Source organism: Tribolium madens, unplaced genomic scaffold (genome assembly GCF_015345945.1).
Source record: "Tribolium madens isolate multiple individuals breed KSU strain unplaced genomic scaffold, Tmad_KSU_1.1 Scaffold_1;HRSCAF=32;Tcas5.2_LG8, whole genome shotgun sequence".
In the NCBI taxonomy this organism is placed as follows: domain Eukaryota; kingdom Metazoa; phylum Arthropoda; class Insecta; order Coleoptera; family Tenebrionidae; genus Tribolium; species Tribolium madens.
Window position 1 is genome coordinate 9,324,521 of NW_025400984.1, and position 17,667 is coordinate 9,342,187.

The window sequence follows — 17,667 nt, forward strand, 5'->3', positions numbered from 1 at the left end:
TTTGAAGATTTTAATTTGGCGAATATCAGCTAATAACTTTGAAATTTTTTTCGATAACTGTCTTATATTTGGTATCATTGGAAAGCACTTTTAATTTCCTATCTTATAAAAAATGATCATAGTTCTGCGTTTTACGCTGATTACAATAGTGTTTGAGTTTTTGCTCTAAGTCTAATAGTTTGGCCATAATCGTCGTTCACAAAGTAAAAATTGACAAAATTGTGAAACTTTAAATGGGTTTTTTTACGAAATCATTCGCAAAAAGCGAATAAATATCAAAATCTGCTTTAAATTATCCATTTAATATACAAAAAAAGATCATGTCCAACAAGAAATAGTTATAGAGAAAATAGCTAATAAATGTCCAAAATATATTTCATTAAAAACAAAAAAAAATAAATAATACTGAACAGTAAAGTAATCATTGATCTGCATAGATTAAAATATACAATATGTTCCAAAAATAATAGAAAAAAATATCCATAGCTTAAACTTGAAACACACAAATTTTAAAAATTTTCTACGCAAAAAGAGATATTAGAAAAATTTTTACTACTAAAAAAATACAAAAATCCTTCTAACTTTCAAGTTAAATATAAACTGGAGAATTTCTAAATTAACTAATAGGTAATAAGACATTACTTTAAGTTTAAACACTGGAAAACAACAATACATAAAAAAAAATAAACAAATGAGAGGTTAATCTTGAGTTTGGTCCAATAACGTTTTATATAACATTTTTGCACTTTTCTAAGTCTCTTAAACCCCTTGGAGTGCATTTGGTTGAATTTTAAAGATTTCTACTTTTTCGATTTTTGTCAAAATTTTTGGCGATTTTCAGTACCCGGAGCAAATATCAGCTAATAACATTACATTTTTTGATATCTGTCTTATATTTAGTATCGTTGGAAATCACTTTTAATTTCCTATCTTATAAAAAATTATCATAGTTCTGCGATGAATAGTTATTGAGAAAATCGCTGGTAAAGACAAAAATAGCAAAAGATTAATTCGACAGTAACCTTGAAACTTAAAATTGAAATTTTATCGCGCCAATCGATTGTTTTTTTTATGATGATTACAGTAATGATTTCCTTTTTGCTCTAAATCTAATAGTTTGGCCGTGTTCGTAGTTCACAAAATAAAACTTGTCAAAATTATGAAAATTTAAATGCGTTTTTCTACGAAACTATCGGACTTAAGGCAAAAAGCAAATAAACATCAAAATCTGCTTTAAACTATCTATTTAATATACAAAAAAAGATCAGTGTCCAACGAGAAATGTTTATAGGGAAAATTGCTGATAAATTCAAAAATGTCCAAAATATATTTCAAAAAACATAAAAAGAAAAAATAAATAATAGAAAAAAATATTCTTAGCTTAAACTTAAAACACACTGATTTTAACAATTTTCCTTTTCCCTCTAATTTTTAAGTTAAATATAAACTAGAGAATTTTTAAAATAACTAATAGGTAATAAAACATTACTTTAAGTTCAAACACTGGAAAACAACAATACTTAAATCTTTATTTAAAATAGGCATTACAAATAGGTGTTTTCGTTGATTTCCACCGGCGGCGCCAAGGCAGCTCTCAACTTCTCCCAAAAAACCTTCTGCTTCTTCTCATCTTCATCCCACTGGAGATAAATTCTAGTTTTAAGCAAATACTTCAAAGTCGGAGTCATGTAAGTCTCATTCACCGGCCCCAACTTGACCAAAATCAGACTATCATCAACATATTGTCCATTCTCATCTTGAAAGAAAAGTCGATGATGTTCAGCAATCTGACTCTCCCAACGACACCACTGCGACTTGGCATACGAATTACTGATCAACAGTAGAGTTTTGCGACTTTTCGCAACACTTTCTAACACATTTTCCGAAATCATTGTACCCACTTCAAAGTCTCGCTCATAGACACAGAGTTTGATATAAGGAGGGTAGTTTTCAAGCATTGTCACTAAACGAATTACGAAATTTCGGTCCTCACTACTGTACGAAACAAAAGCGTCGTAAATGCAATTAACGTGACCTTTGACACTTCGTCTGATTTTGTGATTTCGGCTCAAGTGGAGACGAGTGAGAAAAAGCCAGTATCTCAAGTGCCACCGAAAATAATACAAAACAAAAACAAAACTAAGTAAAAACAAAAGGAGGAAAATTGTTGGTAATACTAAAATTAACAAATTGTGACAGTCGGGTTTGTCACTTAGGAACTCATTTAATGTTAAACCGGTGGTAGAATCAGGAAAAAAGCAAAAAATTGCTTGATTAGCGATCAGTTTCATGATTTTGGGATCATCCCATAAAAAACTACAATCACAAGTGAAGGGATTTTCAGCAAGTTCTAGACTAGATAAATTACTCAAATCATTGATCATTGCAGGAGTTAAATACGTTATTTTATTGCCACTAAGACTCACATCTTTCAAGTTGTTATTCGCAAAAATCGGGTCAAACCACGGTTTTAAATAATTCTGAGACAAGTCAAGTGTTTGTAACTTGACTAGAGTTTCAAAATTCGGCAAAGTTGTCAATTTATTTTTCTCCAAACCTAAATGAATTAATTTTTTTAAATTTTTGAACGCATTTGTGACAAATTTGATGCCACATCCACCCAAAAGAAGCACTTCCAAGTCGCCCAAACCGTCAAAAATCCCACTTTCCAGTGTCATGGGATGGTTTACAACAAATGGGTTATTTTCAAGGTTTAGCACTATTAATTTTGACAAGTTGGCAAAACTGATATTGGAAATCCGATGGATTGTTGCGCTTTTTAACCCCAAAACTTTCAGATTTTCCAGACCTGCAAAACTCGAGTTGTAAATTGCCTGGATTGTGTTGAAACTCAAATCGAGTTGGAGGAGATTCCTCATGTGGTTGAACTTCTCCCCAAAGAGGGAGAAATACGAGTGTTTGTTGACATTTCCAGAGTTTTGTTTCACATCCAGACAGGATAATTGTTCCAAGAGGACACCATCAGGAATCGAATTTAACTTATTCCCGCTCAAAAGTAGCGTTTTTAGGTTTGGTAGCCCAAGAAAAGCGTTGTTGGTGATATTCAAAGCTAGGACTTCTCGTAAATCCAGAGTTTGTATTTTGGGCATCAGCGGAAACGTCTCGGAGTTAATCGCCTCGAACTGGTTTTTGGCAAGAGACAAAAAACTGATGTTGGTTTTCGCTATGGTATCAAATAACTGTCTCGAGTTATTTTTCTTCAAACCGATTGAGTACAAATTGAGTGATTTAAGAGTCGTGTTTTCAATCGCTTTGGCTAGACTTGAGATATTCAAGCTGTTTTCTCCAAGTCTCAAAATTGTGAGATTCCTCAAATGTGTGAAAGCCGAAGCTTCGATGTTTTCAATTTGGCACAAAACCATATTCAGTTCGTGCAAATTTCCCAAAACCCCAAAATCGTCTTTTTCGATTGTGTTAAACTGATTCTCGCTCAAATCCAGTTTCTGTAATTGGGGTAAATTGGTCAAAACTGGTGTTATTTGGGCCACTTTGGTGAAGGCGTTGTTCACAAGTAGCAAGTGTTTCAGGTTGGACAGTCCGTTGAAACACCCGGGTTGCAAAATTTTCAAATTTGAGTTGAATGAAATGTCCAGTTTGTAAAGTTTTGTCATGTTGGTGAAACTCCCAGTTAAAATACGAGTCAGGTTGTAATTCCCTTCGATCATTAAGATTTCCAAGTGTGTTAAGCTGGCCAAATCCCCTGGTTTGATTTCGGGAATTCGAGAGGCTTTCAACCAAAAGGCTTTGGTTGAAATTGTGATGTTTTTGGGAAATGTGCGACAGTTGAGTCGGCCGTAGCAAAACGAGTAACTGGCTGGAAATGCCCGACATTCGCAACCGCTAAATTCGTCTTCTCCGAGCAAAATCGACCCAGTTTCGTTCATCTGCACCATAGTTGGTTTTTGCCAAATTGGTGGACAGTAATTTTCAGAAGAAATCATCGAGGCCAAACATGCGATTAGTACGAAAATCCGCATTGTTGGTCATCCTGGAAAAGCAAACTGTGGCGACTTTACAATTCGAAAAAGCAGTGTTGCCAGGTGTGGTGGAATTTCACCAGATCAGATAATGTTCATGTTAGTCTGGTGATTTGGTAAAAACTTTTGTAATAATTCTCTGGTAATTTCTTGTTTTTCGAGCATTTTTCACGTTTTCAACCAGAAACTTGATTGTTTCGTTAAGTTTTGTCAAAAAACTCGAAAAAACATCAAATTGGTTAAAAATAGTTCTGTTTCTTTTTTACAAGACAATTTATTTTTCTCTTTTCTGAATACTCTTTCAGCTAGGAACATAATTATATCGCACAATTTCGTTAAAAACAATCCAAAAATTCAGCAAATTCGGCCAAAAACGGCGTTGTTTTTGCCCTTTTCAAGTGTTTAAGCACGGTTTTGAGATAAAAACAAAGGAAATTCTAAAAATTTCGTTAAAGCAGGCAAAAAAATACAAAATTAAATCGAAATTGAGCTTGTTTCGCTTGACTTACTTCGTTTTTAAACCAGAAGCTCATTTATTTTGCAAAATCTTGTCCAAACACGCTTCAAAATCTCAAAAACAATTGATATTGATATTGATGATACTTTGTTTGTTTCATTCGATTTAACTGATTTTGTATACTATAATCTCAACATTTTTGGCGAGATTTTGCTGAAAAATCAACATATTAGTCGAAAATTACATTAATTTTGCATTTCGTAAAAGATTTAGAATGTTTTTCAGGTAGAAACGGAATTATGCCAAAAATGATATAACGTTTCTGAACCAGAGGTTCATTTATTTTGCAAAATCTTGTTCAAAATCTTAAAAACAATTGATTTTAATGTTATTTTGTTTGTTTCAATGGATTATTACTAACTAGTTTTTGAGTAAAATAAGACAAAAATAAGCCGAGAATGTTTTTAAGCACGTTTTTATCGAACAATCTCAATTTTTTTGTGAGATTCTGTTAAAACTTACTGAAAAATTAACATATTAAGTCAAAAGATACATTAATTTTGCATTTCTTGAAAAATTTAGCATGTTTTTTAGCTAGAAACGGAATTATTTAGCAAAATCGACAAACAAGCCAAAAAATTTTTTCCTTTTTCGAAAGTTCAAGCAGATTTTTAGGCTAAAAACACGATTCTTTCTCGGAAATTTGCCATAGCGTGTCAAAAATCACTAAATTGTTATAAAAAAGATTATATTTTGATATTTTTACCTAACTCTGAAACTTTAACTTGATTATTTCGTCAAATCTCCAAGATAAAACAATCGAAAACCACCAAATTGGTTAAAAATTGTTCTATTTTTTTTTACAAGATATTACTAAACAGAATCAAAAATTTCAACTTGCTTTAGTTTTTTTGAATGCTTTTTCAGTTAAAAATACAATTATTTTGCAGAATTTTGTCAAAAACAAGCCACAAATTCAACAAAATAGCCCAAAAACGGCGTTTTTTTTCTTTTTCGAGTGTGTAAAGATGTTTTTGAAAGATAAAAACACAAAAAGTCAAAATATTGCATTGAAACAAGCTACAAAATTACAAAATTAAATCTAAATTGTACATAATTTTTTAGCTTGTTTCTCCCAATTTACTGAACCAGAGGTTTATTTATTTCGCAAAATCTTATCCAAACGCGCCTAAAAATCTATGTTTCACTCAATTTAATGTTTTTGAGCAAAAATAAGCCGAGAAACCACAAAATTTGGCCGAAAATGTTATTAAGCACGTTTTTGTACTAAAATCTCAGGTTTCTCGCTAGATTTCACTAAAACAAACTAAATAATCAAGAAATTACATTACCTACTTTTGCATTTCTCGAGCGTTTTAGCACGTTTCTCAAGTAGAAACACAATTATTTCGCAAAATTTTGTAGAAAACAGTCACAGAATTAGGCCGAAAAGCATATCATTTTTGAAAACTGTGTTTTTCGTGAGATTTTGCAATACAGATCATAATTTGGTGAAAATTTGGCAAATTTTTCAACTCGGATCTGGTAAATTTTATGTTTTTAATCTGGCAACACTGCGAAGAAGACTTACTCATGAAAATTCGTCCATTTCACTGCACATCAAATCACTTTTATAGTCAAAACTCAAGAATTTAGCACGTCTGTTGGCTAAAACCATTAGAACACGTATGTTAAACAAATAAGTTTCACAATCGGCCTCCGCTACCGTTCGAGATACCGCAAATTCATTAAATTTTATTCGAATATATTGTGTGGTTGGGTGGTTTTGTATGAAACTCATATGGAAATGGATCGAGGCCGGATCTGGATAAAGAGGTTCGTCGTACCAACTTCCTATAACACTGACTTAGGCGACTTCATCGTGGACTGAATTTTAAGTTGGATATACTGAACAATGGGTTAGTTGAACAAAACCTGTTCCCCACTTAGATACTTTGCAATAAATAAGCAAGAAATGCTCAAATGATTTTAGTTGCGTCAAAATATTTCAAATGTTAGATATGCTAAAATGTATGACTTGTTATCTATTTGTCGAGAAAATAATCATTACAAATATTTAGACACATAATTCACGTTGGCGGAATGCTTGCAAATTTCAAGAATTGTTTAAAAACATCCTCTTTATACATTGACAAACCGGATTTGGTACGTTATATAAAATTACAAGAGGAAAATCATCAAAGAAAATCGAAGAAATCAGAGAAAAAGCATTAGCAAATACGCATGCGCACATAAATGCGTCTCTTTTTATTATAAAATTGTAGTCTTTTGTCTGCTTCAAAAAAGTATAAGCGACAAGCAATCCCCAAATATGTCAAAAATGAAGCATTGCATACAAAATTTGAGAACAGATTCGTAATCCTCGTGTAATTTTACGTAAGAAACACTTTTTTCCTCTCATTTTCTTATGAAATGTCGCACAAATTAAGTTTGACTTGGAAGAGTCGATCAAAAATCGGTCTATATCTCAAAAACATCATTTTTTACAAAATCCTACTGCAAATTCGTAAACCTCGTGACGATTTATGTAAGAAACACTTCTTTTACTTTAATTTTCTTATAAACTTTTTAAGAAAATTGAAAAGTATCGCCAAATGGAAAAAAGTTGAAAAAAATCTATCAAAAATTGGTCTAAATCTCAAAAACTAATTCATTCATGTAAAGCTCAGATTTCTTAGCTTTGTATCATTTAACATTGGAAACATTTGTTTTTCTTGATTGCTTTACGCAGTTTTGAAAAAAATTGGAAAAGTTTTTCACAATTTGAGGCTGACAAAAAAAATCGGTCTATACCTCAAAAAGTGATTATTTTTTACAAAATCCGAGTGCAAATTTGTAATTCTTGTGACGTTTTACATTAAAAACACTTTTTTACTTTAATTTTTTTATTCAGTTTTTAAGAAAATAGAAAAAGTGTCGCAAAAATTAAATTTGTCTTGAAAAAATCGATTAAAAAATCGGTCTAAATCTCAAAAACTAATTCATGCATATGAATTTTACAGATTTGTAATCTTTATATCATTTTACGATTTTTACGTTGAAAGTATTCGTTTTTGCTTGATTGCCTAATTCAGTTTTGAAAAAATTTTTAAAAGTTTTGCACAATTTAGAATTAACAAAAAAAAAACAAAAATCGGTCTATATCTCAAAACTAATAAGTTTTTTCAAAATCCGAGTAAAAATTCCTAATTCTCGTGACGTTTTACGTTGGAAACTTTTTTTACTTAGTTTCTCTCATGAAATTTTAAGCACAGATTTGTAATCTTTGTATCATTTTACGTTGGAAACTTTTGTTTTCCTTTGATTACCTTATGCAATTATTGAAGAAAATTGGAAAAATTTTGCATAAGTCAGGGTTGACGAAACAAAAATCGGTTTACATCTCAAAAATTGACCATTTTTCATAAAATCCAAGTGAAAACTTGCAGTTTTCGAAACGTTGAAAGCACTTTTATTCCTTTCATATTCTTATGCAATTTTTAAGAAAATTGAAAAAGTATCGCACAAATTAAGATGACTTGAAAAAATCGATTAAAAACCGATCTACGAGCATATCTCCAATAGATATAAATTTTAAGCACAGATTTGTGGTTTTTGTATCATTTTACGTTGGAAACGTTTGTTTTTCTTTGATTATCTTATGGGATTTTGAAGAAAATTGGAAAAGATTTGCACAAGTAAAGTTTGAAAAAAACAAATATTGGTCTATATTTCAAAACAAATTATTTTTCATAAAATCTGAGTACAAAATCGTGTTATTTTATGGTAGGTACACCTGTTTTTCTTCAATTTTCCTATGCGCTTTTCAAAAAAAATATAAAAAAGCTTTGCATAAATTAAGGTTGACCCAAAAAAAACTACAAAAATTGGTCTTAAAAACTGATTAAACAAACTCAAAAAGCATTTTTGTAATCTCCGTGTTTACGTTAGAAACACTTGATTTCCTTCAATTCTTGAAAAAATTGTAAAAATCAAACAAATTAAATTTGAATCAAAAAGCGGCCTATATAAAGCTGATCATTATAAACAAAATCTAATTACGAATTTGTAATTCTGATATCATTCTACGTTAGAAAATTTTTCAAAAACCGTTTAAAAAAACTTTGATTATTAGTTGTATATTTCAGGTTCAGGTTACGACATTAGGTTACGAAAAATTCATAATTAAAAGTTTGTTGTAAGAAACTGTATTTTTTATTTACTATTATTCAAAAACAAGACACCTACAGCGAGATTAAAACTTAAAATATAAAAATTTCAAATTGTATAGTGTGTTGCCTACTAGTAACGAAGTGTCTTGTGAGCGCACCTTTAACGACGTTAAATTTCGTCCAATCGCGAGCCAGCCTTTCGGTCACGTGCTAAAAGTTTCCATCTGCAAATGGCGGCTAGCAAACATGAGAACATCCACATGGCAGTAAAATTACCAATTCCGCTTAAATGTTCGCAGTATTTCTTACCAAAACAGTGATTAATTGTTAGTTTGCGTTAAATTTCGATCATCTCTTATCACCTCACAACATGTCAAACGAAAATAAGTGCGAAAACATGGACAACCAACAAGGAGAAAACCCAACGAATTTACCTTCTACGAAAAACGAAAATTCCACCACTGGTAACAGTAAATGTTTGTTTTTAACTACAATTACCACAAGCCTTTTGTAGTGTGTGATGCAAATCTTGAGAAAAACACGGGCGTTGCAATAAAAAACATCGAATCTGAAGCATTGGATCGCCTTTTAGCCTATGACAGCGATTCGAGTTCCTCTTCGGAGATGATGAGGCTTAATCTCAACTGGCGGGCACAGGATGGGTCAGAGGAGTCGTCAAGTTCCTCATCTTCGTCGTCAGAAGATGAGGAGGATAGCGAAACGGGAGGGGACCGGGAAGATGACCCACAACCCACTCAAACAACTCCTCAAAATAGAGGAGCTATTAAGAAAAGCCAACCTAAAGTGAATGATGAACTAGGGATTGAACATTTGCCCCCAGTTCCAGACTTGTCAACGCTTCAGATTAACGTAGAAAATGAAAGCTTTGTTCATATGGGCAATGTTTTTGGAATTGTGGATAAATTAGGTATTCATCGTGACGCAATTTTTATCATTCTGAATTATTAACAATGCAAAGCTCATAGTAAATAAGAAAAGTTATCAAGTAACTTAACAAACTTATCAAATTATCAGACCTTGATGGGCGTAGAACTAACTTTTTTACCGGGAATTCTAAAGTTTTAAACTACAAATGGTTACGTTATAAGTAAAAATTTTAAAATGTGAGTTATACATAGCCCCAGAGAAAAATTTCAATAAGATAAGATTCCAGGAACATGGAAAAAATGTTTAAAAATTCTATTTGTCAAAAACTTTGACATTTGACATTTTTTATGTCTGTTTAATGATACTGATGACCTTGTATGTGTTTTTTTTATAATTATTTGGTAAAGATACAAAAATTTTGCCAATAAAAGCCACAAATAACATTAAACAAGAGTTACAATTTAGGATAAAACTTTCTTGTTTTTTCTTCTAATAGCCTGTAGCAAAAAACTTAGAAAGTTATTTTGCCAAAATATTCGAAATGTTTTTAAATAAAAATTTTCTAACATTTTTTCCTTGTTCTTGGTATCTTACCTTACATGTTTTTTTCCTCTGGGGCGCGAGTTCTGGCGCACTCTGTATGATGATAAATTTGAAATTAGCAAACCAGTTTTGACATTCTAAGAAAAAATAATTTTATAAAACATTAGTCAGTGTTTTACGTAAAATAGTTCCAAGGTTTCTAGATCTGCGACTAAATTTTTACCAAAGTAAATATTTTAGTTTGATTTTTTATTTATTTATTAACAAATATAACGGGTGTTTATTGAAATTTGGCGTCATAGTTGGCGTTGATATTAATGTGTTGTGAACGAACCACAATTTTTAATTACGCCCGGTGAGGTATTATTTTGATGGATGCAAAATTAAAAAAAAACACCCGTTATATCAGCAGCTTAATTTTGTTTTTTTATTTTCAAATCTGCATTAAAAAGTTTTGAAAATATTAGTCGAAATTTGAAATAAAATTGCTGAAGGATTGCGCTCAAAAAGTGTCGCACTAACTCGGGTACAATTAGGGACACGGAATTTCGGACAGGACAGTCAATCTATTAACCTCACAGAGAGATCGACATTTACTTGTCATTCTGCCTTTTAAATATGTCATGGTGACATTAAAGAATGGTTTAGACCAGAAATTTTTGTATTGACAGAAAAGTTGTTTTCGAAATTCCCTGTTCCTAACTGTACCCTGTTGAGCAGATTATAAGAAAAATGTTGGAAAAATCTTGAGGTCATATTAGTTAGGTATTTTGTTTATTTATTTTGTTTCAATTTAATTATTTTCTCAAGTTTTCATATTTTACTTTAAATATATATATTTTTTTTGCATCTATTTTTAGAATCTAGCAGTTTTTGAATTTTTAAAAAAGTTTGCCATATCTATTTTTTGGATACGTTTTTTGCCAGAAATTTTAACAGATATGATTTTTTAATTATTTTTATTTACATGTGTAAGCATATAGCATATAAAGAAATTTTTCATAGTTTTATGTCTAAATTTTTTACATTGTCGAAAAGTCATACAAAAAAAATATTGGACAACCTACAAATCTTTGAAAAATCATTTATTTTAAATAATATTATTACAAGTGGTAATGACATTTCCACCGAAGTATACTACTTTATTCACAATCACATTTTTTAAATAATAAAATATGTGCTGTTTTGTTGAAGTTGATGCAATGACATAGTTACTATTGAAACAAATTGAGTTTTTGACATTTGGTCTCCTCACCTTGGTCATTCTTCAGAAATTACTTTCCGGCCACGGGATGTAATAACAAATTTCCCGACCTGCAGAAGATCGGGAATTGCTATAGTTATTGTGAATAAAAATATAAAAAGGTCTCTTGTGCAAAATTTTATGATCACAAATTTGAAATTAGTTTTGGCGATAGTGTTTTTTTTTGAATTATTAAAGTGTTTTATGTACGTGAAATAATCCTTCTAGGTCAGTTTTGTAATCACTTTAGTAATCAATCAATGTATCAGAAATATTTTTTTGAATTACAAATTGGATTTTTTGTCAGTTTTATTGGAAAATTTTTTGTTTAAATTTTGTTGTACTTATTTTTTGAGAAACTAAATTTTTATTTTTGAGATCTGCAAAATATTTATTTCAAATAGCAACCTTTGTTACAAAGGCTGTATTCTAAGAATTACAACCGTCTACATTTTATCGAAAAAAATGTTCAAATAGTTGCCAATTTGAGAAAAAAAGAATTATTCTGAGTTTTGTTTATGAAAGTTAATACCAAATTGTTTATTTTTTTCCAGTGACTATCGCGGCCCTTCCCAACACCCCAGCGTACGATTTGGACACCCTCCTCTTCCTCGACAACGGCAAGCGGCCTTTAGGTTTTGTTTTTGATGTTTTGGGTCAAGTCACTTCGCCCATCTACGCCATTCGATTCAATTCAGTTGAAGATATAAAAAATTTACAAATTGAAATTGGAACAAAAGTCTATTCCGCACCTACAAGTAAACACACACAGTATGTTTTCTTGCAACAACTGCTCAAGTGAGTCACATCAAAATCGATTATTAACAAAAAAATTAAAAATAATTTTCAATATAGAATGAGAGGGAGTGACGCCTCCTGGATGGACGATACGGAAGTCCCCCCCGAGTTCGCCGATTATTCCGACGACGAAAACGAGTGTTACCATCGGTTTGGTAATAAGAAGTTGAGTCCCCACCTCAAACGCACCCACAGTAGCGACAATTACAAGAAATTCGAGACGACGATGAATCGAAAAAACATCCTCAATACGAAATTCAACAAATACATGGATTCGTATAAACAGGCGCGTGTGCATAAAGCAAAATCGAAACGTCCGCAAGCGCCCAACATCCACACAGCGGTGCCCATTTTCGACCCATCGGTGCCCCCACCCAACCTGGGCCACTACCACCAGCCCGTCGCCCAATATGTCGGGCTCGAAAACAACAACATGGGTGCTAGTCTGGGATACACTCCAAATTTTTTCATGAATAATTTCGTCAGCAACTCTCCTAGTTATTTCGCAAATCATCCGGGGCCGTCGCACCAATAGGAATTTCAACTTTCTTAAGTTTCATGCCATGTAAAAGACTGTTGTTGTTTTTACCATAATAATATTTCCGAATGTTCAGTTGATTTGTGTTTCGCATCGGTGAAACTTGTTTCTATTATTTCTAATAAACGTTTCAAAGTTTGTGTTGGCATCCCTTGCGCAAAACTTTCTCCAAGTCGCGGATCGCTCGCCGCCTGCGATGTTGTACGCACACGGCCAACTGCGATCGCGACGAAATGTCCCGCGTAGTCCTATTATCGCTAGGTAACCGTGAAAGATCAGCTGTTGTTACCTTCGATCAGTGAGTGCTGGAAAAACTCCACGTGGGACTCAGTTGCTAGGAGACGTGAGTCGATTTTTTACACATTGATAAGAATTGTTGTGCGCTGATTCGGTATCTTTTGTCACCAATAAGGTCACCGCAGATGCGGAAACGCGCTTTGACCTCCATCGAGAATTGTAAACGATTTTGAATTTTAAAAATCGATTTTGTTACATAATGAAGGCCGCCGCTACTCTGCGCTTTGACCTTCCTCATTGTCTTCAGTCTAGTCAAAATTCAACAACTTCCAAGAATAACTCGCAAATAATTCTCAATTTCAAGCCTTTATTTCAAATTTTATTCTGCTTGCTACCGATCAGAAGCACATCGAAATGGACACTTAAGCCAGTTATGGTAATTTACGACTCACTGGATTTCAAATAACTTAAAATAACTAAATTTGTGTTTCGCAATTTCCACAGAGAAAGAAAAATGTTACGCAAACAGATACAGGTGCTCAAAAAGTGGCGCACCAACACAAATGCTTACATATTAAGAGTCAAAAACGTATGTGGCAACGTTGCCTAATTGAACAACAATAAAAATTAATCATTCTTGAAACCTCAGTGACAGTTTCCTCTGAAATAAACATTGTTACCATGACACCAGTTAAAATTAATACACAGTGTTGTCATATCTGCAAATGGAAATTGTTAAAAAAAATTCCAGTGATTCCAAAAAAAATTACTGAGGTTCCAATAATTCATCGTAATTTCATTGTTTTCAGATTAATACTTCTAATTCCAAATTAATTCCTATAATTTTAATTTAGTTTTCGTAATTCCAACGTAATTTTTATAATTCTAAAATAATTACTGTAATGCCAAACTAACTCAGTTCTAAGAAATTTAACATAATTTTGAAAAGTAATTATCTCTGAGAGAATTTCAGAAATAATTCCACAAAAATTCCAATAATTCTTAAAAATTTCATCGAAATTGCAACAATCCATCGTAATTTCGTTATTTCAGATTAATTTCTATAATTCCAAATTATTTCTGCAATTCCAACTTAATTTTGTAATTAGAAAATAGTTCTAACTCAACGTAATTTTTAAAAAGAGTTCCAATATTTCCAAATAATTTCGATGAAATTCCAAAAATTTGTAGGTACCTAATTGCTCTTTTCAATAATATGAAACGATTACTTGAAAACTTGAATTGAATGACCTTAAGAATTTTTTCATTTTTTTTTTATAATCTACTGTAAATCTCCGGATTAAGTTTAAAAGAAAAAACGTTGCCAAAACTGCAAAGGAAAAAAAATCTATAATAAATATAAAAAAATTTCATTATTCTGACTCAAAAAATTTCATTTTTCTCTTGATTTTAGACTTTGATATAAGTAATTAGATATTTTTCTCGGCATTTAAATTCCATCACATTGGCGGTTTTATTTTTTTGACAACTATGTCATTGTGACAAATGAGTTTATGCATATTAATTCCTATAATTTTAATTTAGTTTTCGTAATTCCAACGTAATTTTTATAATTCTAAAACAATTCCTGTAATGCCAAACTAATTCCGACATTAGTTCTAAGAAATTTAACATAATTTTGAAATGTAATTATCTCTGATAATTCCTGAAAAAATTTCAGAAATAATTCTAATTCCACAAAAATTCCAATAATTCTTAAAAAATTTCATCGAAATTCCAACAATCCATCGTAATTTCGTTATTTCACATTAATTTCTATAATTCCAAATTAATTTCTGTAATCCCATCTTAATTTTGTAATTAGAAAATAGTTCTAACTCAACGTAATTTTTAAAAAGAATTCCAATATTTCCAAATAATTTCGATAAAATTCCAAAAATTTGTACCTAATTGCCCTTTGCAATAATATGAAACGATTACTTGAAAACTTGAATTGAATGACCTTTAGAATTTTTTCAAAATTTTTCTTATAATCTACAGTAAATCTTCGGATTGAGTTTAAAAGAAAAAACGTTGCCAAAACTGCAAAGGGAAAAAAAATCTATAATAAATATAAAAAAATTTCATTATTCTAACTTAAAAAGTTAATTTTTCTCTTGATTTTGGCGGTTTTATTTTTTTGACAACTATGTCATTGTGACAAATGAGTTTATGCAAGTTGAATAATAAAATACAGTCTATTTTTTCATTTGCTGGTGGGGCTAGTGCGAATCAAGAACACAACATGACCTTCATCTGTTTTTGACATTTGACAGCTTTGTACCAAAGTCAAAAATTAAAGCTTTTCCCTGGCATTAGAATTTTTCTAAGGCTTGAATTACGATTGTTGTATAAATATTAGTCTCAAAACAGTTTTTCCCATTAAAAATCAAATTACAAATGACCTACGTGACCTTTGACGTACGTCACTAGCTCTGCGTTACTTTAATCGCATTTGTTAAAGTGAGATAAATAGCGTGACCGACCTTACGCAAATACGTAGTGAGAGAGCCACAAGGCTGTTTACAAATGTTGAAAAGAGATAGCTATCTGGTACGTCTTTCGAATTATTAATTGGTCCACACGCATAAATAAAAAACGGACTTTATGTAAAAAAACGTAAAATATGAAAAACGAAACTAAAAAAAAATTGACATTTTTTGAATTGTCCGCAATTGTACCACTTTTTGAGCGCCCTGTATAATAATTTTTAAATTCAACTGCACATTCGTAAAGATTAAAGAAGGTCATTTCCTGTATTTTTTATTGTGCAAGAAACCTTGTAAAAAAAATAGGAAAATTTGGATTTAATGGTCGTTTTTGCTCTAAATTTGAAGAATTGAGTAAAAATAGTGTTTCACGGCTTGATCAATACCCTGAAAATCGCCACTACAATAAATGAAAAGGGTTTCGTGTAAACAACTTATTAATTATTATCCTTAATTAAATGAGATTGTCCGGTCCTGGATTAATTCAGAACCTGTACGAGTCCCCAATTAAATTGATTGTTGCACGGCATACGTTTCCTCTCTAATCATTAATTTTCTCGCTTCCCTTTCTTCCTTGCTTGCCTCCTCCCCTCGTGATGCCAATAAATAAATCGAAAACGACGTTATTTATTGCTTTCCTTGTCCCATATTACATTTATTATATGCGACAAATTGCACATAAGCGGTACATTTATGAGACCACAAAAAATAATAACGCATTTGGTGTTAGTAATGCATACTTTGAGCGACACATAATCAACTCGATACGGTATAATCGCGTTCATTGGGCGCCTTTTAATGCATTAATTACAATAATTACGAGAAAATTATATACCGACGCATGCATTACGCTTTTTTATCGAATTTTTTGCCACATTCCGGATTCTTTACCACTATAGGCTGTCCCAACTAAGACTGTTCATTTAAAAATGAAAAAAATCATTCAACTCTTTAATCAGTATTGAATTAGTGCCAATAGATGTACAGGGAGGTGCGTTTTATGTCCAAAAAATAATATTAGTCAAAACCGCATCCGCTGTCGTCTTTTATTTTCGACTTTTGAGACAAAACAAAAACAAAATTGACATTTTAACGAAATCTTGAAAAAATCGTCGTAGAAAACACGGATTTGAAATATACAGGGTCAGTCAGGTAAGATACCAGGAACATGCAAAAAATGTTAAAAAAAATTATCTATAAAAATTTCGAAGTTATGAGGGTTTAAATTTGCACTTTGACTCTATTTATTTCTGTAGGATAAATAATTTTCCACGTTTTTTTGCTACAGGTTATTAGAAAAGGAAACAAAGAAGCTGTATCCTAAGTTGTAACTCTGTTTAATATTATTTGTAGCTTTTATTGACAAAATTTTTGTACCTTTATCAAATAATTATAAAAAAACATATACAAGGTCATCAGTATTATTAAATAGACATAAAAAAATGACAAATGTCAAAAAATAAATGTCAAAATTTTTTGACAGATAGAATTTTTTAAACATTTTTTCAGTACTCTGGGGACTACCCAATTACTCCCTTTCAAGGAAATGCGCGATTTTTTGAACAACCTGTATGTATTACCAAATAAATTCTTTTTAATTCTAATGGAATCGAGATATTTATAAGTTTAATGAAGTAGAAGAAAAATTTCAAGTAAAATAAGATACCAGGAACATAAAAAAAATGTTTAAAAAATTTTATCTGTCAAAAAAATTTGACATTTGTTTTTTGACATTTGACTATTTTTTATGTCTATTTAATAATACTGATGATTTTGTATATGTTTTTTTACAATTATCTAGTAAAGGTACAAAAGTTTTGCCAATAAAAGCCACAAATAACATTGAACAGAGTTACAATTTAGGACACAGCTTTTTTGTTTCTTCTTCTAATGGCCTATAGCAAAAAAACTTGGAAAATTATTTTCCCTACAGAAATAAATAGAGTCAAAGTGCAAAATTTAAACTCTCATAACTTTGAAACTTTTATAGATAGATTTTTTTTTTAATTTTTTCTATGTTTGTGGTACCTTACCCTACATGGCATTTGTCTTTGAAGCGGGAGTTCTGACGCACTCTGTATATGCATACCATGTAGAACGTGACTCCTTCAACTTTTAGAATCGCGATATCTCAGGAATGGTGATTGTTAGAAAAAAAGTATAAGGACCATTTTGTAGATAATTTCAAGATCTATATTTTTTGTCTGGGCTACTTTTTTGATAAAACTTACCGTTTTCGAAAAAAATCTAAAAAACGTCAAATTTCGACCTTTGACCCCGAATAACTTTTTTAGCACACATGGG

The 17,667-nt window shown here is 31.3% G+C and overlaps 3 protein-coding genes across 4 annotated transcripts in view; 2 read left to right on the forward strand and 1 right to left on the reverse strand.

Moving 5' to 3' along the window:
* Positions 1-1,509: 1,509 nt before the first annotated feature.
* Positions 1,510-6,342, reverse strand: LOC123016315 (toll-like receptor 2). The gene is made up of 2 exons (XM_044416635.1): positions 6,047-6,342; positions 1,510-4,009 (listed from the first exon to the last, which is right to left on the reverse strand). Exon 2 carries the CDS (start codon positions 3,996-3,998, stop codon positions 1,545-1,547), a length of 2,454 nt encoding a protein of 817 aa, XP_044272570.1. The 5' UTR covers positions 3,999-4,009; positions 6,047-6,342; the 3' UTR covers positions 1,510-1,544.
* Positions 6,343-8,820: 2,478 nt separating this feature from the next.
* On the forward strand, positions 8,821-12,775 carry LOC123016155 (H/ACA ribonucleoprotein complex non-core subunit NAF1). The gene is made up of 4 exons (XM_044416377.1): positions 8,821-9,091; positions 9,142-9,555; positions 11,856-12,099; positions 12,157-12,775. The coding sequence occupies exons 1-4, from the start codon at positions 8,998-9,000 to the stop codon at positions 12,632-12,634; spliced, it is 1,230 nt and encodes a 409-aa protein (XP_044272312.1). The 5' UTR covers positions 8,821-8,997; the 3' UTR covers positions 12,635-12,775.
* Positions 12,776-12,847: 72 nt separating this feature from the next.
* The window catches only part of LOC123016153 (dual 3',5'-cyclic-AMP and -GMP phosphodiesterase 11), a 60,608-nt gene continuing 55,788 nt past the window's right edge, over positions 12,848-17,667 (forward strand). For both annotated transcript variants that reach the window (XM_044416374.1, XM_044416376.1), the window contains exon 1: positions 12,848-12,980. The gene's annotated coding sequence lies outside the window, so the exon portion shown is untranslated. The remainder of the gene's footprint in view (positions 12,981-17,667) is intronic.